Source organism: Rana temporaria, chromosome 1 (genome assembly GCF_905171775.1).
Source record: "Rana temporaria chromosome 1, aRanTem1.1, whole genome shotgun sequence".
In the NCBI taxonomy this organism is placed as follows: Eukaryota; Metazoa; Chordata; class Amphibia; order Anura; family Ranidae; genus Rana; species Rana temporaria.
In genome coordinates this window covers 28,420,621-28,444,270 of record NC_053489.1, presented here as the reverse complement: position 1 = coordinate 28,444,270, position 23,650 = coordinate 28,420,621, and the positions used below count along the sequence as shown (strand labels likewise).

Sequence of the window (23,650 nt, the reverse complement as noted above, 5' to 3'; positions counted from 1 at the left end):
TGTCCGATGTGTCCGCCATAATGTCGCGGTCGTGCAACGTGGCTCCCAAACAAAATTGGCGTCTTTTTTTCACACAAATAGAGCTTTCTTTTGGTGGTATTTGATCACCTCTGCGGTTTTTATTTTTTGCGCTACAAACAAAAATAGAGCGACAATTTTGAAAAAAAAAATGAATATTTTTTACTTTTTGCTATAATAAATATCCCCCAAAAAAGATAATATAAAAAAACATTTTTTTTCCCTCAGATTAGGCCGATACGTATTCTTCTACATATTTTTGGTAAAAAAAATCGCAATAAGCGTTTAACGACTGGTTTGCGCAAAATTTATAACGTTTACAAAATAGGGGATAGTTTAATGGCATTTTTGTTAATATTTTTTAAAAATGCACTGATTATTGTGAAAATTACAATTGCAGTTTAGGAGTTAACCACTAGGGGGCGCTGTAATGGTTATGTGTGACCTCATATGTGTTTCTAACTGTAGGGGGGCGGGGCTGGACGTGTGACGTCATTGATTGTCTTTCCCTATGTCAGGGAACAGACGATCAGTGACATTGCCACTGTGAAGAACGGGGAAGGTGTGTTTACACTCACCTCTCCCCATTCTTCAGCTCCTGTGACCGATCGTGGGACACCAGCGGCGATCTGGTCCGCGGGTCCCGCGGCCACGGAGCTTCAGACCGGGTCGCGGGCACGCTCGCGCGACCCACGGCTGGACACTTAAAGGGAACGTACAGGTACGTGCCTGTGCCCAGCCGTGCCATTCTGCCGACGTAAATGTGAAGGAGGCGGTCCTTAAGTAGTTAACAAGCAGAATAGAGCATTGAAGCAAATGCTTTGTACAGCTTCTTGTGAGTACCAAGCAATAAGGTTTTGGTTTTGGCCTGGAGCTCGGAGGTTCTCAGAAGGGGTGAGGAGTGTACGTTGTAGGGTGACCAAGTGTCCCGGATTTCCCGGGACAGTCCCCCATTTTGCAGGTCTGTCCCGGGCACCTTCATACAAGGACAATACAGTGTCCCGGAATAAAACTGACACTACCGCCCCCCAGAGCTGATCTGATGCCCCCAAAAAAAGCCGCCACATCACCGCTTTACTTACTGACAGTACTTGTCCTGGCCGGGAAGAGGCACAATCCCCGCCCCCCTGCTTGTGATTGGAGAAATCATAAATCCCGCCTGATTCTGATTGTCTTTAGTAATTCCGACATGCAAAATTCCGACGCCACTCGGAAGCATTGTACTTAATTTTCTCGGCTTGTCGTAGTGTTGTATGTCACCGCGTTCTTGGCGGTCGAAAGCTCTGAGAACTTTTGTGTGACCGTGTTTATGCAAGCCAAGCTTGAACGGAATTCCTTCGGAAAAACCATTCAAGGTTTTTTCCGACGGAAAATCCGATCGCGTGTACGCGGCATAACTGTTTCTTGTGTTCATGGCCTAAAAAAAAGCTGGTGGGTATTCCTGATCACTGCCTTTATTTTATTTATTTCTTTTTTTACTTTGCCCAGTTAGAGCTGCAAACAGAAATATATCAGATCTGTCCAGTGCTGCCAATTAATAATGCTAATAAAAATCTCATGGAGTTTAAAATAAAATTGCACATTAAATGAAATATTGCAGTAATTCAATTAAAGCAGAAAGTGGTCAAGCGGGTAAGATATTCAAATATTACAATAAAGTGTTTTATGAGCGGAGCAGGGGGTTCGGGGCTAGAGACGAGCCGTCTTGTAATATTGTGGAATGTGGCCGCAGAGGTTTAAGATTCCCATCATAACTTACTCTGCTGTTATCATCTTTCATTTATACAGATTGACACTATTTTCAGAATCAAAAGACTGACCCGAGACGTACAGTAAAGTCCAATGGCACAAGGTGTTGGTCGGTTAGTTGGGAATGTTACACATTTGGGAGATCCTAGTCAAAGTCATTGGTCTACCTTATTTGAAATGTAACTGTTTTGATTGGCTGCAGGCTGGTCTAGTCTGTAGAGCGGTACAGTGCTCTGATTGGTTCCCTAGTCTTGATTTTAAAACGTGTCTTCCCCTTTCAGGTGCCAACGAAGAGTTTTTCTCTCGAATGTACATGCTTTTCCCAATTTTTTACAGGGCTGGTTTGCTGACCCAGAACCCAACCTGCCTCCTTTTGCAGCACAGGCTTGGGACTGGCCATGGTGGAGTTTTTATTTTGCAACTTTTGCAGGGCTGGTTTGCTGACCCAGAATCCAACCTGTCTCCTTTTGCAGCACAGGCTTGGGACTGGCCATGGTGGAGTTTTTATTTTGCAACTTTTGCAGGGCTGGTTTGCTGACCCAGAACCCAACCTGCCTCCTTTTGAAGCATAGGCTTGGGACTGGCCATGGTGGAGTTTTTATTTTTGCAACTTTTGCAGGGCTGGTTTGCTGACCCAGCGGCAGGTTCGGCTCTTTCCCACGAATCACTGTAGCTGTACATCGGCTCCTTCGAGAGCCATAGCAGGCCAATGCAAGCATTGCCAGAGGAGCGCCTGCGGGCCCGCTGCACGCCGGGGTACCCTGATGCGTGTGGCCGCGATGTTCCGGGAGAGAGAGCCAGAATGGGGATCTGTGCACGCCGGGGTACCCCAATGCGTGTGGCCGGCGGCCACGATGTTCCGGGAGAAAGAGCCAGAATGGGGATCTGTGCACGCCGGGGGACCCCGATGCGTGTGGCCGGCGGCCGCGATGTTCCGGGAGAAAAAGCCAGAATAGGGTTCTGTGCACGCCGGGGGACCCCGATGCGTGTGGCCGGCACCTGCGATGTTCCAGGAGAGAGAGCCATATTGGGGATCTGTGCACACCGGGGGACCCCGATGCGTGTGGCCGGCGGCCATGATGTTCCGGGAGAGAGAGCAAGGTTGGGGATCTGTCAATGTAAAAAGACAGATCCCCGTTTCTGACAGGGGAGTTAGTGAGATCTGCTGTTTCTAGTTATCAGGAACAATGATATGTCTCCTCCTCCAGTTAGTCCCATCCCCCAAAGTTAGAAAATACCACCCAGGGGACACATTTAACCCCTTGATCACCCCCTGGTGTTAACCCCTTCCCTGCCAGTGACATTTATACAGTAATCAGTGCATTTTTATAGCACTAAAATCACAGATCACCATGATTACTAGTTAAAAAAAATAATAATAAAAATTCCATAACAATTTCATAAATCTATTACAAAACTAGGGAACCAATCAGATTAATAATATTAAGCTATTACATGGTGGAGTTCTTATTTTCCCAATTTTTGCAGGGCTGGTTTGCTCACCCAGCAAGCAACCCTCCTCCTTTTGCAGCACAGGCTTACGACCGGCCATGGTGGAGTTTTCATTTTCACTATTTTTGCAGGGCTGGTTTGCTGACCCAGAACCCAACCCTCCTCCTTTTGCAGCACAGGCTTGTGACCGGCCATGTTGGAGTTTTCATTTTCACAATTTTTGCAGGGCTGGTTTGCTGACCCAGAACCCATCCTGCCTCCTTTTGCAGCACAGGCTTGCGACCAGCCATGGTGGAGTTTTCATTTTCACTATTTTTGCAGGGCTGGTTTGCTTACCCAGAACCCAACCCTCCTCCTTTCACAGCACAGCCTTAAGAATAACCATGGCGTTTTTTTTTTTTTTTTAAGCGCTACAAGTTTGTAATTGGCAGAATAATCAGACAGAGATTAACTGTTATTTGCAGTTTACTAAACAGGGGCAAAGTTTAAAACAAAAATGAAATCAGGTTTGGGATCATAATCCATACATAGGTGGCAGAATATTGAAAACTACACAAACATATGAGGCTCGTTCCTCCTGTTAACTGTGAGTTGGGGAGGGACCTCCAATTCCTCACATGCCTCATCGCCTCTCCCCACCTCTATCCTCTACCTCCTTACATTACGCTCTCCAGCAATGCTCCTCCATTTTAACCCCGTCATGCCAGATTTTTTTCTACTTTACTCCGGACTTCTCTAAAGCCTCGTACACACTATCAGTCCATCCGATGAGAACGGTCTGAAGGATCGTTTTCATCGGTTAACCGATGAAGCTGACTGATGGTCCGTCGAGCCCACACACCACCGGTTAAAAAAACGATCAATTCAGAACGCGGTGACGTAAAACACAACGACGTGCTGAAAAAAAATGAAGTTCAATGCTTCCAAGCATGCGTCGACTTGATTCTGAGCATGCGTGGATTTTTAACCGATAGGTTTTGACCTATCGGTTAAGAATCCATCGGTTAAATTTAAAGCAAGTTGGCTTTTTTTTTAACCGATGGTTAAATAACCTATGGGGCCCACACACGATCGGTTTTGACTGATGAAAACGGTCCATCAGACCGTTGTCCTCTGTTTAACCTATCGTGTGTACGAGGCCTCACAGACAGGACCCGAAGCTGAATCCAATAAAGGTCAAATCATGATATATATATGTCCTAGTCCGAATGCTGACTGGACACAGATTGGAGCCCCAACATAACTATAAAAAGTAGCTATAAATATGGTAATGTTGGGTCTATAGGGTGGACAAGCCATTTAAACTGTCAGAACAGCTGATTTAGTTGTGTAAATGGCTTGATAGTAACTGGTCTAATCTTGTGAACTTGGCTTGGAGCAGGTTGGTTGCTTCTTACCCTTCATCTTAATCTAGTCTCCCGTACAATCCTCTTTGATTTCATCCATCCATCTTGCTCTGGGTCGGCCAATATATCTTTCTCCCGATCTTGTTTATTGAATCTTCTTTGGCTTACAATTTTGTTTAATTTGCCCAGGCTATTTTAGATGGATTTCTAATATTATTGCAGCCTTATCTTTAATATATCTTGCTTTTATATCTGAATATCTCCATATTCTTTTTTTTTCCATATATTCCCCTGGGCACTTTCCTTTCAAATACGTCAAGCCTTTGTGAAATTTCCGCTATGAAAAATATATTGGTCTATGCGCATATTAATTCACTGGTTGCCTATACTTCGACCTATATATGTGTTCTAAGGCTCCGCTTTTCACTCTTGAAGATCTCACCTCTTCAAGTCCTGTAGGCGTCAAGTCAGTTACCTACAGCTGAATTTTTTTTTTGATGAGTTGTAGTTTTCAGCGGCGGCTGGTGCTCAAAATTTTTGGGGGGCGCATATTCTGAAAAAAAAAACACCCATCAATTGCAGCCTCACTGTGCCAAAATACATCCACTGTACCAAACGTAGCCACTGTACCATCAAACGCTGCTACTGTGCTATCTAACGCAGCTATTGTGCCATCAAATGCAGCCACTTTGCCCATAAAACGCAGCCACTTTTCCCATCAAACGCAGCCACTTTGCCCATTGAATGTTGCCACTGTGCCCATTAAATGCTGCCACTGTGCCCCAAATGTTGCCACTGTGCCTGAAATGCTGCCACTGTGCCCCAAATGTTGCCACTGTGCCCGAAATGTTGCCACTGTGCCTGAAATGTTGCCACTATGCCCCAAATGTTGCCACTGTGCCCCAAGTGTTACCACTGTGCCCCAAATGTTTTCACTGTGCCCCCCGTCTGCCCGGAACTTACCTTGTCTCGGGTGGGCAGCGGGTGACGGTAGCAGGCGGTGAGCGGTTTCGGGTGTCCTTCATTTCTTTCCTGACCCAATGTCTTCTCCCACCCGCTCCTCCTCTCGTCCTCTGCTATGGTTGGACGCAAGGCCATCTTAATGCAAGGGCACTCCTGGGCACTGCCCAGGGGCCCCAGGTACATGGGGGGCATTACATCATACTTTCCAACAGTCCCGGATTTGCTGGGACAGTCATGCTTGTTACTAAACTGTCCCGATATGGTCGTGTCCCGGGAAGCGTCCCAGAACCTATACTGCGCCCTCCTGACCCCCCTTCTGCATTCCCCCCTGTACTGGGCCCTTTGTGTTGACTATGTCTTTGATTTATGGAATGTTTTTCTTTTGTAAAATCAATTTTATTGAAAGTACTAATGAATATATGTTTAATTCTATCAACTATTTATACTTTATTTCTTGAAAGTAAGTGTGTACATTGGTGCAAACTGGAAGGGGCCCCAGAGCATTACTCTGCCCAGGGGCCCATAATGCTATTAAGATGGCCCTGGTTGGACGCCTGATAAGCGTCCAATCACAGTGCCTGTCATTTCAGCCAATCAGGTGATAGGTAACACAGACTTGGCGCACCTGATTGGCTGAAAGGGGGTTCAATGTTAGCAAAGCGAATTCCTTCGTTTTGCTAACATACAGCTGAGTGAGAAGCGAACGCACAGAGTTGCGCCCGCTTCTCACATTTTTGGACGCCTATTAGAGCCAATGGCTCTAATCAGGTGCTTCCAAAAAACACCCCCACTGCTGTAATTCAGGTGCCCAGGGCCCAAAAAAGGGCCGGACGCCTGAATAGAGGGTGTCAGCAGCAACCATAGATAGATTCATGCAATGCATGAATCTATCTATGGGGATTAGAGCGGTGCAGGAGAGGGGGGGCGGCGCTCCTGCGCCCTTTATGGGCGCACCGCCGCTGGTAATTTTCAAGCATACAATTAATACCAACCAAACTTATCTGAAAATAAATTTAAAGTTGTATTTCATAAGTTGAGCCATTGGACAAAGCTATCTCTCCAATAAAGAAAGAAGCAGCCTTATTGTATTTATCCATACCCTCTATACTCCACCTCATCTATTCATCACCCGGTGGGATACATTACAAAGATCGGCATTCTCCACAGGCTGTAAACAAGTTAATAGAGTGTAACCTGCCACGGTCACACCTGGGGAGATTCAGAAACACAGAAAATGTATCGCTGTGTGCAATAACATAATATAATACTGCAACCGATCCCGTAAAACAATGTTGTATCTACATTAGGGTCATGTTGTGTTATAGGTACACTCTGGTCCAATATGAACATTTTAAATGTACTGAAGAGAAGTGGCCTACCTGCTGGGAAGCTCTAGTTTTCATCTTGGAATTTGTTTTCTACACCTGGTCACCCCGTTATATAAATCCCTGCAGTTGTCTGTATTCACACCTTCAGAAAGGCCTTCTATCTAGGACTGTGAAAATACAGGATAGTGTGTTCTTGGGTCTTAATGCCGCTCTATTCCTGAGCCAACTGCAGTCTCACAGACAGCAGATCTTAAGAGGGAGCTTGCACAGACCAAAATCATGTGATAGGAAGTTGAAGACCTACTCAGAAGTATGGTGTGGAATGTGTTCAACTTTTCTGCCAAGGATTTAGCAATTTTTTTTTAAAATGATTTGCCTTATTTTTTTGTCTTATTTATTAAAATAATATTGCCTTCAATTTAGTTATTTGATTTTAAGCAGATTTGAATTTTCAGACATGGCTCCTTTTTTTTAGGTTGGTTTGGCATCATTTATAGCAGTGGTCACCAAATGTGGCCCTTTGCTAGCCTTGGGCCTTGGGCCTTGGGATACTATTCCTGCCACTGATACAAGGCACCATTCTTCCCACTGACACCAACAATGGGGCACTATTCCTCCCACAAACACCAATGATGGCGCACTGACACCAACACTGGGGCACTAGAAACCAACAATTAGGGCACTAGAAACCAACAACGGGGCACTATTTCTCCCACACACACCAGTGATGGTGACAAGGATTGAGACCCCTGACACAATTTCAGGGCGAACCCCATTCTGCCGTTTAACACAAATCATAATAGTGAAACATGCAGACCAGAGAGAGAAACAGTCTACATCTTCACCTTTCCAACGTTCAGCCACAGAGAGACTGAACCCATTTATTCCTTATAGACAAAATGACATCACACACATAAGCACATTTGATTGGTTCAGTCTATATAGTTCAGTCCCTTATTACACGCCCCTGTGACGTCTGTTCTTGGCATACTGCACACGTTTCAAAAGTCTCTAATTAGCACAAATGCCTTCTTGTCATACAGGGATCCCCATTCAATTTCACAGGGGCTTCATTCTTCAGTCGATGGGATGGGCCGGAAGGAGGGAGTTTAGGAGTGCAGTAGAAGGGGCCAGCTGTCTTCACTTAATTACTTCCTGAAGGTTCCTTTAACCCTACAATGTCTCTTAAGGAAACTAACAGCATTGTAGTATATTTTCACACATGCATATGTAACATTTGAGTAGTTCAGGAGGAAAGTAATCATAACACAAAATATTAATTTTAGTACTTCCATCACAATGGGGCACTGACACCAACACTGGGGCACTAGAAACCAACAATAGGGCACTAGAAACCAACAATGGGGCACTATTTCTCCCACAAACACCAGTGACGGGGCACTATTTCTCTCACTGACACCAATGATGGGGCACTATTTCCGGCGTAAAGTTACCCCTGCTATATGAGGCGCAAGTAATGCAAAGGTATGGATGTCGGAAACGTCGGAACAGCCGTCGTATTTTACGTTGTTTACGTAAGCCGTACGTGAATGGGGCTGGGTGTAGGTTACGTTCACGTTGCATGAATGGACCCGGCGTATCTTAGGGAGTAAATTCGACGTGATTCTGAGCATGCGCGCGCATGCGCGCGCATGCGCCGTTTGTTCAGCCATGCATTTACATGGGGTCTTGCTTCATTATAATACAACACGCCCACTGCCTTGCTACTTTGAATTACACGGGCTTATGCCGGCCCATTTACGTTACGCCGCCGTAACTTAGGGAGCAAGTGCTTTGTGAATACTGTACTTGCCTCTCTATGTTACGTCGGCGTAGCGCATATGAGATGCGCTACGCCCACACAGAGATACGCCGATCTCTGTGAATCTGGCCCAAAGTTTCCAGAGCTCTCCAAGGTAAGCTGAGTTACACAAACCCCCCACCCAAAGTGACTCCTGTCACACCAGGTATCCACAAGCCTTTTGCCATATAGCGTACCGCCACTTGGCCCCTGACCCTAAGAACTAATGTAATTACCGGTAGGTAGATTGAAGCATAATACAGAAATGTTCAATACTGTACAAGTGTACTTGGCCGTTTAACGTTACAAATACAATTTTTCAGAATACATTTTCAGGGCCTTTGCTTGACTGCAGCAAGGAAAAAGTATTCCCGAATTTAACATTTCTGCAGAAAATAAAAAGGAATTTAATAAACCTATTCTAATGTCGTACCGATGGCTACAGATTTTAATTACGGAATTGATGTATCTCCTCGTATACACCATTAAACAACAATATTTATACGAGTGAAACGTAATTAAATAATCTCCATCAGGGTGCCTCTTGGAACTGTGTGGAAGCGCCAGATATTCCGGGGAGAAAGCATTACTCTTTATTTATGAACTTGTTTAAAAGACTCCAGGAGCAGATGATAGTTCGGATCATTTTTAGTTCAGATGCATTTTCATATTGCTGCTGCAGAGGTTAAATTTATTGTTATGGATTAGGTTAAAGTGAATCTGTACTTTCCCCATTAATGGAAAAGTAACACTTTCACTTAAATGGTCCACACCCACCCTGCCGCTTAATCTCAACATTCACTTGCACCGTGCTGCTCATTCACCCGCTGAAGCCAAATTAGGTTCCTGGTTGTTCAGCAGGCAAACAGGGAGGTGGGAAAGTGGAAAAGAAAGAGAGGGGTGAAGCTATAGAGGGAAAATAAAAGCAAAACTGAAAAGCTGTAGCTACTTTGAGGACAAACTATTCCACAGTGCGTGTACATACACGGGTCATTGATGCCTTGTTTTAAAGTTTATTTACTCGTTGTTAAAGTGGGGGTTCACCCAAAAAGTAAATTTTTAACATTAGATTGAGGCTCGTTTTGTCAAGGGGAATCTGGTGTTTTTTTTTTTTAAATCGAAGCAGTACTTACCGTTTTAGAGATAGATCTTCTCCGCCGCTTCCGGGTATGGGGTGCTGGACTGGGCGTTCCTATTTGATTGACAGGCTCCGACGGTCGCATACATCGCGTCACGATTTTCCTAAAGTAGCCGAACGTCGGTTCGGCTTCTTTCGGCTACTCGTGACGCGATGTATGCGACCGTCGGAAGCCTGTCAGAAGCCTGTCAATCAAATAGGAACGCCCAGTCCCGAAGACCATACCCGGAAACAGCGAAGAAGATCTATCTCTAAAACGGTAAGTACTGCTTCGATTTAAAAAAAAACACCCGATTCCCCTTGACAAAATGAGCATCAATCTAATGTTAAATTTTTTTTTCGGGTGAACTCTTTAAGAATATATAAGTATTTGAATGTGCTTAGCCTGGCCTGGTTTTAACAAAAAGAGGAACTGGACTGTGGAAGTTAGGAAAAGGGACTGTAAGCTTCTTGCAGCTGCTCTTTTCCCTATTACTGGATGGCCAACCCTTGTTCTGTACTCTCTCTGTGTTTAAACTTCAACCTTCTTACCACACCCAACGAACAGCTACATACTCTTAATACATAAACTCCAACGATACAGTTAATAACCTTCGAATTGACTGCCAAACATTATACGCCTACCTGACAAAAACCTGAATTAGTTCCCATGACAACCGTTATGGGTCACTCAGACCCCTTAGATACGCAACCCCTGGACAGTCAAATGTTATGTAATATGCTGAAATTGTTATAAATCAACAAAATCTTGCTCGACTTGAAACATGCTCTCTTCCGTTTTTGTCGCTAAACCGCTACCAAGCCCAACTTCCTAGCAATGTTAACTGTCTAAATAATCTGTTTTGTGACACTCATTCTATGTTACTTGTTTCTCTAACATAATCCATTGTACTGAATTTTCCTTTTTTTTTCAATCAAAATCTTTATGGAAAAAAAAAAGAAAACATACTTTTAAGGTAATTTTCAGTGTATGGTAAGGAACAAATCGAGGATGCAAGACTTGGGGCAAAGGGGTCCAAAAGGAATTATAAAGACCTCCACCTAAACCAAAGCAAAATATACTATGTCCAGTTTTCGAGGAGCGACATAATTCATAATACCAAACTTTAGAGAGGTCTTTCCATTCTTTTTCAAAGAACCCCAAGTTCTTCGCTCCTCATAAGTGTCTAAGTAAGGTTAGATTGGGTGGCTTCTGATTTCTTGGTTATTTTGTGTGCCTACAGTACATACATATACGTTATACTTTTATTACATCTCCGCTCATCCCAGGATCTCCTGCTCTCTAGCTTCCTTGTTACCTCCTCCCATGCTCGCGTTCAGGACTTCTCCAGAGCATCTCCCATTCTCTGGAACTCCATGCCCGGTATGTCTGATCAGTCCCTACCCTGTCCACCTTTAGGAGAGCCCTGAAAAATAATTTATTCAGGGGAGCCTATCCCACACCCACCTAACAACTGTCCCCGAGCCACCCCCATCAAATCATTCTCTGCAGCTATTACCTTTTGTACAACCACCCCCTCTCTTTAGATTGTAAGCTCTACGAGCCAGACCCTCCTGCACATTTTGTATTGAACTGTACTGCAGGCTTCGACAAAATCTGGGGCGCCAGGTCGCAATTGCGACAAGAAATTGTGACCTGGCGTCTGGGGAAGCTTAGGGTTGCAGAAGGCCGCAAAGCCGTGGCCTCAATTACCGGCCGATGCGGGGCGCGATTGCGGCAGGCCCACGCCCGCCAGTAATTGAGGCCGCAGCATTGCGGCCTTCACAGAAGGAAGCTGAGGCCTGCAGAAGGCCGCAAAGCCACGGCCTCAATTACCGTCCGGCGCGGGCCAGCCGGTAATTGAGGCCACGTCTTTGCGGCCTTCACAGAAGAAAGCTGAGGTCTGCAGAAGGAATCTAGGAGTGGCCATCTTGTGGTGGCCGTTGGCATTACAGGTTACATTATGTGCAGAATAATAATAATAATAATAATCTGTGTTGTAAGTCCAAAAAAGACGTTTTGTTTCTGGTGAGACTTTTTGGGTTTATGCTGATGTCCTGTCTTGCTTGTTACAGGCTGCGCCTTCCTTACATACTGTGAACGAGAATCTGCTCTGAAAGCTCAAAGTGCTCTGCATGAACAGAAGACTCTTCCTGGGGTAAGTCAAACGCTTTATTCCTACTACGAGAGCTGGATTTGTAGATATTGGACCAAGCAACACGCTGACCCAGATTTTAGTACAGAATGGGAACTGTTATTTAAAAAGCTTCGAATTTTGGAAATTGTCTAAGCCTTTGATCTGGAGCCATGTCTAAAATTTTGAAGGTTACATCTCTAAATATCACGACTTTTTCCATACATTTGTTCCTTATCTCTGTCTAGTAGAGGGGGAAATTCTTTAAAGCTAACCCCTGGGCTCATATAAATATTTCTTTTTAATAGGCACAAAGGATATAAATCCAGTTTGTGTGCACCAAATAGCTTTGCAAACCCAGTTGTGGGAGGGACCAACCTAGTCCTTCAACTACAGGCCACCAGTAGGAAATTACAGGAAGGGGTGGAGACAAGACCAGTCACCCTGCACAAGGAGAGAGCGCAGCAGTGACCGGTCTTTATTACAGGAAGCCCCTGCCCAGGTAATTATACTGGATTACTGCACACATCTTGAAGAAATACACAAAACATACCAAGACTCAATTAGGAACACACAGGTTCTTCTATCTAGATAATATTTTTTGGCCCATATTTTGACTTTAAGGTCATTCTGGTGTGTTTTTGCATCATGACTGTACTGATTTTCAAAGAGGCCTGAACTGGCCTTCTGGCAACAGTGCCATGTTCCAGAAACCAGGTTTATTTGAGGATATGTTTCCCCACTCTTGTGAGTTTCTTAGTCTCTGTGTGCTTTTATTTCCATGTTAGCTACTGTAAGTTCATTGTGTTTAAATACGCTGCACTCCAATCCCCTTCCCAAAAAGCTTGACTTAGTTAAACGTGAAGCAAATTCACATACATGATTTTCCATTTGGTCACAGCTATGGATGAGTTTTTTATTATTATCAGGGCAGCCATCACAAATTTTGCGGCCCCTTCCACAGCTTTAGGCAGGGCCCCCGTGGGGCAGAGAACCAGGGGGGGGTGGTAATCTCTTATCTCCTGACGTGAGATAATAAGCAGGGCAGCGGGCTGGGGACCATGGGGCCCCTTACAGGTGTAATGCAAAAAAAGAAAAACGGGAGGGGGCCGGCCGGGCCCTGGGGACCATTGGGCCCCTTACAGGTGTAACACAAAAAAATAAATAAATAAAAAAAATGGGAGGGGGACCAGCCGGGCCTGTAAGGGGATCAATGTAAAAAATAGTGGTAGATGGCGGACGATTATCAATGCATCTAATAATGATCAATGGTAAATAGCATATAGTCCATAAAAATGCACAGGGTTTGGTCAATAGACTTAGATGTCTTGTGACATCCAGCGCCCCCACGCTCCTGTGCTAGCGGATTGAGACTTATGAACTGCTGACCAGCCCAGTGACATCGGGTCAGCCACCATTATTCATATGCCCTTCCAACTTGTTATGCTTGTCATTTGGCTGTTCATTTTATGTTATGCCTTATTAAATGTTATGCTTACTGCACTTAGATGGGCGCATCTCTCCTTCTTTTACAATAAGGGCCTGTAAGGGGCCTTGGGGACCATCGGGCCCCTTACAGGTGTAATGCAAAAACGAAAAATGGGAGGGGGGCTGGCCAGGCCCTGGGGACCATTGGGCCCCCTACAGGTGTAACATAAAAAATAAGTAAATAAAAAAAACGGGAGGGGGACCAGCCGGGCCTGTAAGGGGCCCTGTGGACCATCGGGCCCCTTACAGGTGTAATTAAAAAAAAAGTATTGAAAAAAAATATTAAAAAAAAAATGTGAGGGGGCAGCCGGGCCCCTGGGGACCATCGGGCCTCTTACAGTTGTAATGCCTGCACCCCCCTAATAGTGGCCCTGATTATTATTATACACAATTTATATATTATATAGATTTATACATATAGTTAGACACCAGACTGATATTTTTCCCAGCCCAGCACTGAAGACAGGCACCATAACTGTCTGCCTGCCATCAAAAATCAAGCAAAAAAAAAAAAAACACACCAATAATTCTAACACCATTTTTTTAAATGATTTGGAAAACATAAAGGCTTTTTGGATAACAGATCCCATACTTGTATTATTGGGCCTAAAATACACAAGATTTTGTATTGCTTAGTGCCATGTGATTTACCTACTTGAGGTTTGCATTCATTGCTTAAAGTGTAAGTAAACCCACCTATCATTTTCAGCCAAGGAAGCTGCCATCTTGGCCTATATTTGATCTTCAACTGGCATGGTGCTGCACATGTGATCAGTTATGACACCAGCCATTGGATGGTTTGACAGTTTGGTTGAGAGCACAACCAATGGGACAGTTAGCAATCCCGGCATGCCAGAAATGTAACTGCTTTTTGAAACTGTTAAATCGATGGGTTTACTTCCGCTTTAATATGTCTAATTTGCGTGGAAGAAAGATTGTAAATTTATGGACCTAGACTAGTGAGATTACTCATCGGCTTTTGGGATTCGGTAATGTTCTTACTGACTTTTGCCCTAATTGGATAGCAGCAATTGGTTGAAAAGTGGTTCTGAATTTTATTTGCTTGGATAGTTTCAGATGAATGGTCAGGATATCCGGATTAAATCCTCTGGATATCGTGATAAAGTGCAAACTGTGGTTTGAAGTTGTTTGTTATGTTGAAAATAAATATTCATTACCAAAGAATTTCTGAAGTAAAAGAGTAATTTGCAAAACTAGAGCCATCCTAAAACAACCAATACGAATTCACCTCTCGCGGAACTGAGGTCAGTGAAATGCAATGTGATTGGTTGCTTTAGGATGAGTTGCCATAGATTTCATTGAATTTGAAGGATCACTGGCTATAACACCACCTTACCGGTTAAAAACTCGAAATTTACTTCAGAGGTTCCAATTCTAGGAAAGGTTTAACCCAAGTGTTTTGCATCTGTGTCTTTCAACTGTAATTGTTTAAGATTTTGGAACCCCGGACAGGTTAGCTTTGAAACCTACATTTTTTCAGCTCAGGTTGTGCAATTATTTTAATGTAGCTGAAGTGTAAGAGTTTAATATTATCACTTAAGTTCACTTTTGTAAACTCTTGAAACATGTAATGCAATATTAAATGTGAATGACCTTCTGAACAATTATTTTCCTTAAAGTGTTTATTTTCATGATACATTTAAACAGTTGGGTTGGTATGATGGTTTCATTCTCAATTTCCAAAACAGCTAGTAGGGTGTAATTTTTGGGGCTAATAACAGGGTTGGATCTTGGTGAAAGTGTGTGGGAATATGGAAGTGCTTGAGCGGGAGGAAGGTGTGTCCCGCAAGTTTTAAAGTGTACCTCCTAGTTCGTAAAAGAGCGCATGCGTTTGTACGTTAAGACATAGTCCTCACAAGCTTCCTGATGACAGCCCATTGGCTGAAATGCGTTGCGGCATCACAACACGTCCGCCTTCCACTTCTGGGAATCGGGCAGATCCGTGAGTTTTAGTCTCCGGCAATTTGTGGGCCAATTTCGCCCCCAAAAATGCATGCTATACACACCGGGTGCCAGGACGTTAGGCACCTAAAAATTGGAGCGTAATTTCACATCTGTTTTTACGCAATACATTTAAAACGGATTTACGCTATGAGAATCTCCCTCTGTCATTTCTACCTATCCATGTGAGGTCCATCCAGTGTATGAGGGGTCAACAACGGATTCATCCAGGGGTTTCCCCACATGCCCAGTCGACCATACAAGAGCTAGTTGGTCAACGTATGAGGATGAGTGCCCATCCATGTGGGGCACCCAGTCTGAGCAAAAGTTTACGAAACCTTTTATTGTGCACGAGGAAGGTGTGTCCCGCAAGTTTTAAAGTGTACCTCCTTGTTCGTAAAAGAGCGCATGCGTTTGTACGTTAAGACATAGTCCTCACAAGCTTCCTGATGACGGCCCATTGGCTGAAATGCGTTGAGGCTTGATTGCGGCATCACAACACATCCGCCTTCCACTTATGGGAATCGGGTAGATCCGAGTTTTAGTCTCCGGCAATTTGTGGGCCAATTTCGCCCCCAAAAATGCATGCTATACACACCGGGTGCCAGGACGTTAGGCACCTAAAAATTTTAGAGTAATTTCACATCTGTTTTTACCCAATAATTTTAAAACGGATTTACGCTATGAGGATCTCTCTCTGTCATTTCTACCTATCCATGTAAGGTCCATCCAGTGTATGAGGGGCCAACAACGGATTCATCCAGGGCTTTCCCCACATGCCTAGTCGACCATACAAGAGCTAGTTGGTCAACGTATAAGGATGAGTGCCCATCCATGTGGGGTACCCAGTCTGAGAAAAAGTTTATGAAACCTTTTATTGAGCACGAGCACATAGGCACACAACACATGTTGGGACTGCAAAGGACTTTTATATGTCTACTTTTCCCTTTTTAGGCTGAATATTGTTATCACTTAGCACAGTGATTTATTTATTTACAGTCCAAACAAGGCTTTGAGTTTATAACTAGCGCTAATGCTTGGATACGTTTTAAGCATGATTTAATTAAATAGTTTTGGTTCTCATGAATACATACAGTACAAAGCAAATAGATGAAAGCATCACTCAGCTGGGGGGGAGGGGCGTATATTGATTAGACGATATAATATAAGGTAGAGATGTGCTGATACAGTTCCGTCATGCGTTCCTCTCACAAAACAGCTGACAAAATGTCCGACTGCCCACTCCAAGGCGCTATCAATGCTTTTTTGATGCCTTAGCATCTGAAGAAATTATGTAAATGTTTAACAGTTTTTTGATAATTTTTTAACTAATTCGTAATAAAAAGCACAGACAACTTGATCCAATCACCAAGGAAAGTCAGTAAAGGTGCATATGCTGTGATTTGTAACCACAAGTTAACCACTGAATATAAAAATAAATTCTTTGTTATAATCAGTTTAAAAACAATGAAACGCAAGTACAAAAAAAAACACACGCTCTTCTCGATGACGCATTCCATCCTTCTGGGTCTTTATCAAATCCATTGTGTGCAAGCTTAAAGGTCTCATGAAATTACACATCACCGGTACGGTACCACCTCCTGCCATTTGAACCAACCAATTAAACATACATGGTAATTAATGCTTAAACAGAGGGGAGAGAACCAACGTATTTCTAATGAACCCTTTAAAAGTGCAACGGAATTTGCATATAATAACTAAATTAGGAAAAAATAAAATAAAAGCTCAAACACTTATTATCTAACTACAGAATTACAAAACAAATAACATTAATTATATAAAATAGAAAAAAAATACAATCTATATTAGACAGTCAAACACCCTGTGGAAAGACAGAAACTGGTATACATCTGCCACATTTGCGGCAGAACCCCTGGGAACCCCTGAGGAACCACCAAAATGTCTTGTGGACCATCAGTGGTCTGTGGACCAGTGGTTGGTGACCACTATAATAAATACATCTTGTTTAAAGGCCATCATTAATCTGATTATTTCATTCTGGAGCTAATATTAAACAAATAGTGAGGCCTCGTACACACGGCCGAGTTTCTCGGCAAAAACCAGCAAGAAGCTTGCTGGGTTTTTTTTTTGCCGAGGAAACCGGTCGTGTGTACACTTTTCAACGAGGAAACTGCCGAGGATCATGTCTTCTTTTTCTTCTACAGGAAATGGGAAAATTTGGCTCGCCGAGATCCTCGGCGGCTTCACAAGGAACTCGACGAGCAAAACGATGTGTTTTCGCCCGTCGAGTTCCTCGGACGTGTGTACGAGGCTTCAGAGACATCCAAAGAGTCTATGTGTTTCACAGGGTCCATCTACTTCATCAGGACTACAATGTCATCTACAGTGTGCAGAGTGCAACACTTAGCAGTCTAGATTATTATGTTTTGCACTTTTTGGTTGTATCTAACATTAATGCCCCGTACACACGTGCGGGTTTCCTATCGCCGGGAAAGCCGAGAACCGGCTCGACAGCTTTTCCCCCCTACACAAGGCCGGTTTTCCTGGCAGGAAAACTGCCATGAGAGCTTTGGCCGGGAAGCCCGGCCGTGTGTATGTTCCACCGCAGTGTTTCCCATAGGAAAATTTCTTGGAAAAAGACCATCAGGAATTGCGGCAGAAAAAAGAGAACATGTTCTCCTTTTTCCTGCCGGGATTCCCGGCAGTTTTCCTGTCGGGAAAACTGCTATGGAGCATACACATGGCCAGTTTTCCCAGCCAAAAGTTGGCATGGCAGTTTTCCAGACAGGAAAAATGGTCGTGTGTATGAGGCATAACAGACATCCAAAAGGTATACGCATTGCATAGAGACCATACACTTCATTAGGACTTGTGCCTAGGTTCACACTGCTGCGAATTCAAAATCGCGGTAAAATGCGCAATTTTACCGCGATTCCGCGGATGCGATTTTGCCGCGATTTTGCGCGATTTCGGCCACAATTTAATGTAAATCGGGGCCCGAAAGCGCAAAAAGTAGTACAGGAACTACTTTTTGAAATCGCAGATGCGGCGTCGCACTGATTAGGACAGTGCCATTGGCGACAATTGCCGCCGATTTGAGATGCGATTTGACATGTCAAATCGCATCTCAAATCGTTCCAAATCGTACCCAGTGTGAACCAGGGCTAAATGTTGTTTACAGAGTACAACCCTTAGCTATCTAGATTGTTAAGTGTTGCACTCTGTAGCATATATAATAAATCCATCTTATTTAAGAGGCATCATTATTCAGTTTATTTATTTGTATAGCTAAAGCTAAACAAATAGTAAGAGAAATCCAAAGAATCTATGCATTTCACAGAATCCATCCTCTTCGTCAGGACTACGGAGCTTCATCTACAGAGCTCAGAGTACAACACTTAGTAAATCTAGATTGTTAAGTGTTGTACTCTGTAGCATATATCATAAATCCATCTCATTTAAGAGCCATCATTATTCAGGTTATTTATTTGTATAGCTAAAGCTTATCAAATAGTAAGAGAAATCCAAAGAATCTATGCATTTCACAGAATCTATCCTCTTCGTCAGGACTACAGAGCTAAAACACTTAGGCCTGGATTCACGTAGCACTTATGCGACGTATCTCAAGATACGCCGCGTAAGTGCACATATGCACCGTCGTATCTATGCGCCTGACTCTGAAAGCAAGATACGCCTGAAAATAGGCTTCATCCGACCGACGTAAGTTTCCTACGCCGTCGTATCGTGGGCGCATATCTACACTGCAAGGGGCTATCAACGCAAGGGGCGCTCCCATTGATTTACGATTAGAATATGCAAATGAGTGAGATACGCCGATTCACGAACGTAGTTGCGCCCGGCGCATAATATACGTGGTTTGCGTAAGGCTTACGTCCGGCGTATAGTTATTCCCCATCTATGAGGCGCAACTCAAGCAAAGGTATGGACCAGGGAACAGCCGTCGTATTTTACGTCGATTACGTAGTACGTGAATAGGGCTGGGCGTAGGTTACGTTCACGTCGTAGGCAGTCATCCGTCGTATCTTAGGGAGTAGTTTCGATATGATTCTGCGCATGTGCACTGGGTTGTATCCACGGGACGGCGCATGCGCCGTATGTTATTCGTATCTTTATGACGCTCGGCCCATCATTTACATGGGGTCATGCCTCATTAGCATGGCTCACGCCCACTGCCACTTACGACGAGTTACGCCAAGGGAACCCAGCGTAGATTAGGGAGCAAGTATATTTGATACGCTACGCCAGCATAACTATGCACCACGGTATGTGATTTCGATTTCGGGCCTTAGTAATCTAAATTGTTAAGTGATGTACTCTGTAGATGACAACAAAGTCCTGATGAAGCAGACAGTCTAGGTGAAGCACATAGACTTGTTGAATGTATCTTACTATTTGTTACTAAGGTTGCTCTCTACACTCCGTAGCATAGGTAATAGTTCAATTTAATTCAGCCATTAATTATTAATCAGATTATTATTGTTTTATAGCTAATGTTAAACAGATAGTAGAAGGCATTAAAAGTGTAAGCGTTTCATGGTGTCCATCTGTTTCATCAGGACTACGATGTCTTCTGCACAGTATGGGTGGCAACACTTAACAATCTAGAAGTGTTGCCCTCTGTAGATACTTCATTGTCCTGATGAAGCAGATGTCCTATACTGCTTGAGACAACCAGACAGTGCAATACTACTAGTACTAGTAATCTAGATCACTCTGTAGATGAGACATAGTCCTGATGAAGTGGATGAACTCCATGAAGTGTGTAGAGTCTTTGGATGTGTCTTAGTATTTGAGTATCATTACCTACATACCTACACACCTACTGACTAATCTGAATAATGATGGCTGTTGAATAAGATTGATTTTATTATATTTGCTAATTGAGTTTCCGATCGTGTTTTTATTCTGATTCTGTTGTGTGTATTGTCTTTTGCTCTTTATCGAAAAAAAATGTTTTTGCTTTAATAAAATTATATGTTTGCGTTCAAGTCCTTCTGCATATATTTTGTGGCGTGTGTTGACACATAAATTTCAAAAAAAGATTGGTTTTGTGTTGTCACTATAGTGTGTCTTTAATAATTTGCTGTTTTAGTCACACTGGCCTACCGGGAGGACTGAATACAGCATAAGAACAAAATAGGCAAACTATGCAACGTGCATGCTTTATTCTCCACTGTAACATATACTGAATGTCTCCTTGCGCTGCCTTGAGGAATCAGCAAGTGTGTGTTGTGTGTATGTAGATTAGATGTCTTACCAGCCAAACCCCCCTTATAGGTTGGCACATGGGACTTGTTAAGCCATGATTATATCCGGAAATACATACATACCTCCTCTGGGAGATGTGGGGTTAAATATTTACCTTTCTGCTTTAATTTATCACTTTATGTTGACTCGCTACAGTTATTCGGCGATATTGTCTGCTGGAATCATTTGGGAATACGGCAAAGTGTCCAAATTGCTTACATTCTGCAAGTCACTGTAAAGAAAACCATGGCAAATCGTTTCCTTCCTTGCAATGTAAAGAAAGGAATGTTTTTCTTATCCAATTATGTAATGCAACCAAATGACAGAATGTTTCCGCTACCCCAATAGCAAGAATTATTTCACCCTAAAATGCTTGCTGTTTGATTAAGAAAAATACACGCTGAAATTAATATCTCCTTATTTACAATGGTTTAAGCTATCCAGCTCTGTTCTCGAGCCCCCTTTGCTGTAGATAGCATTAAAGAAGAATTCCAGGTATGGATAATTTGACATAGTTACATTGGACCAAATTGGACCAGTGTACCTATGCATATGCCATACCTGTGGGATCCCTCTAGAACAGCCATTCTCCACCAGGTTTCCATGGAACCCTAAAGCCCTGTACACCCGACCGGGATTCCTGGCGGTATAAAGTTCACTGGGAACCCCGACGGGAAAACCGAGGACCTGTTCGGTAAGTTTCCCCGTGTACACACGGTCGGGTTTCCCATCGGTAAAACTGCGGGGAGATATTTGGCCGGGAATCCCGGCCGTGTGTATGCACCCTCACAGTGTTTCCCCATAGGAAATCTGCCGGTTTTTAAACCGCCGGGAATCCCGTTGGGAAAATAGAGAGCAGGTTCTCTATTTTCCAGCCGCGATCCCTGGCAGTTTTCCTGTCCGGAAAACTGCGAGGAAGCATACACACGTCCGGTTTTCCCTGCCAAAAGCTCTCCCCGCAGTTTTCCTGGCAGGAAAACTGGTCGTGTGTACAGGGCTTCAGGTTCCTCCAGGGATGTAGAAAATGGAAAGAAAAAGGACACACCAACCTAGTTCATGTATTTATTGGAGAATAAAATCTACGCACAAGCATGAGAATAAAAATTTGCTTTAGTGAGCCATCCATCCATAGCTTGGAAGTCCTGGATCCTTCAGTGTCCAGATCGTGGTGGAACCACACAAGGGCCCCTAGCCAGCTAGGGCTATCATACTTATGCGCAAGAGTGTTGTGCTGTCTGTTCCTCCAGGGATGGCTAGGGGTTCCTTGAGCTGTGGCTCCTCCTATCTGATGGTGCCTGCTTATTTCCAGGTCCAGCGTCACTTGCCAGTTTTTCCACTTACCAACACCAATGTAAGAGGGATTTTCCCAATGACCCTTCAATGGTCTACTATTCTCACTAAGGGGTCTCCGAAACCTGAACAATATCTCAAGGGTTCCTCTGGGGTAAAAAGGTTGAGAAAGGCTGCTCTAGAGACTGAAATTACAAGGCCGGTGCTAGGCAAACTACGGCCCACCCAGGGCCGGTAGGCAAACCAGGGCGCACTACTGCCTAGGGGCGCCCGGCCGCTGATTTCCCTCGTCTGCATGCTCTGTAACTAACTCAGTCTCAGGCAGCTGCTCCGTCTGACCAGTAATGTAATTAGAGGTGCAGCACAGCACTGGAGCCAGTGCTAGAGGAAGCAGAGCCGATGCTTCCTGTATAGCGCCAGCACCTGTCACATGGGCAGGGCACAGGGGGCGGAGCCAATGGGGGCGTCAAAATTAGGATTCACCTAGGGTGTCAAAAATCCTTTCACCAGCCTTGTAGGCACCGCTACTCCAGTGATCTCCACTAGCTTCCAGATCCCATGCTGAGCAGCTGCCCTGCTGCATTGTTAACACAGAAGGTCAGCCGCTGGGAATGGGTACATTTCAGAGAACCCTTTGCATTTCCTCAATGAATGCATAGCATCCTCTGATTACGGGACGTGGAGGGCTGAGCCGTGACTTCATGGCGAAAGCCCTGAGCGACTGTATTCCCTTGTTCATTTTGGTAGCAGGGGACCAGTAACACTGTGGCTCAAGCGTCTGATTGTATCATCTCCTGATCACTGGGTGTTTACGAGCTCGTAAAGCTTTAAAGTTTGATCACTGTATATAATAATTAGTTTTTTATTTTTGTATAATTATTAGGCTTATGAGAAAAAAAAGAAAAAAAAAGTTTAAGGCATCTTGCACACAGATGTAAGAATTTACTGGTGTTTACGCTCAGGATCTTGTTTTAGAAAGATACTGAGTAGAATGTTCCATAAAGACCTTGCGTACACACACACAGTAAGTGCATAAATGTGCGTATTTGTGTACATGTGTAATATTCTTCTTCATCCTCTTCTAGTTGCCAGTGTTGTGTACACACACATCTGCACAGATATTACTGCACTCAAATGTAAAATGTTCTATTTTTTTTTTTTACGGCTCTGTATTCATCACTGTATTACTGATCCTTACACATCGGTGTGCATTGTTTGCACCTGTGTTCATATCATTAAAAAAATATTGTTCTTTTTTACCCACGTGGGCAAGAAACCTAAAAGAAGAGAAAGGTCTGGATTTTTGCATACAAATTGTGTTTACACCAGCAATGCGAGAACAAGGCAATGTGCCTTATGTCTTTGGCGTATGGCTATTTTTTAAGATGATTGCAAAATGAGCAAACAGTGGGGCAATGCAGTGGGAAAAGCTGACAAAATTGGACGCATCACTAGAGGGATCACCGGCATGAGGAAGGAGGTCCTGATTCCTCTATCTAGATCTTTAGTTATCACTAGAGGGATCACCAGCAGGAGGAAGGAGGTCCTGATTCCTCTATATAGATCTTTAGTTATCACTAGAGGAATCACCAGCAGGAGGAAGGAGGTCCTGATTCCTCTATATAGATCTTCATTTATCACTAGAGGGGTCACCAGCAGGAAAATGGAGGTCCTGATTCCTCTATATAGATCTTTAGTTATCACTAGAGGAATCACCAGCAGGAGGAAGAAGGTCCTGATTCCCCTATATA

General features: G+C 43.8%; 1 protein-coding gene across 30 annotated transcripts in view; it reads left to right on the top strand.

Moving 5' to 3' along the window:
• The window catches only part of CELF4 (CUGBP Elav-like family member 4), a 1,399,301-nt gene that overhangs the window by 269,643 nt on the left and 1,106,008 nt on the right, over positions 1–23,650 (top strand). For all 30 annotated transcript variants that reach the window (XR_005746938.1, XM_040336074.1, XM_040336067.1 and 27 more), the window contains exon 2: positions 11,851–11,933. Coding sequence is in view for 29 of the 30 variants with exons in the window: in XM_040336074.1 (XP_040192008.1) it covers positions 11,851–11,933 (83 nt within the window). In the remaining variant the exon portion in view is untranslated. The remainder of the gene's footprint in view (positions 1–11,850; positions 11,934–23,650) is intronic.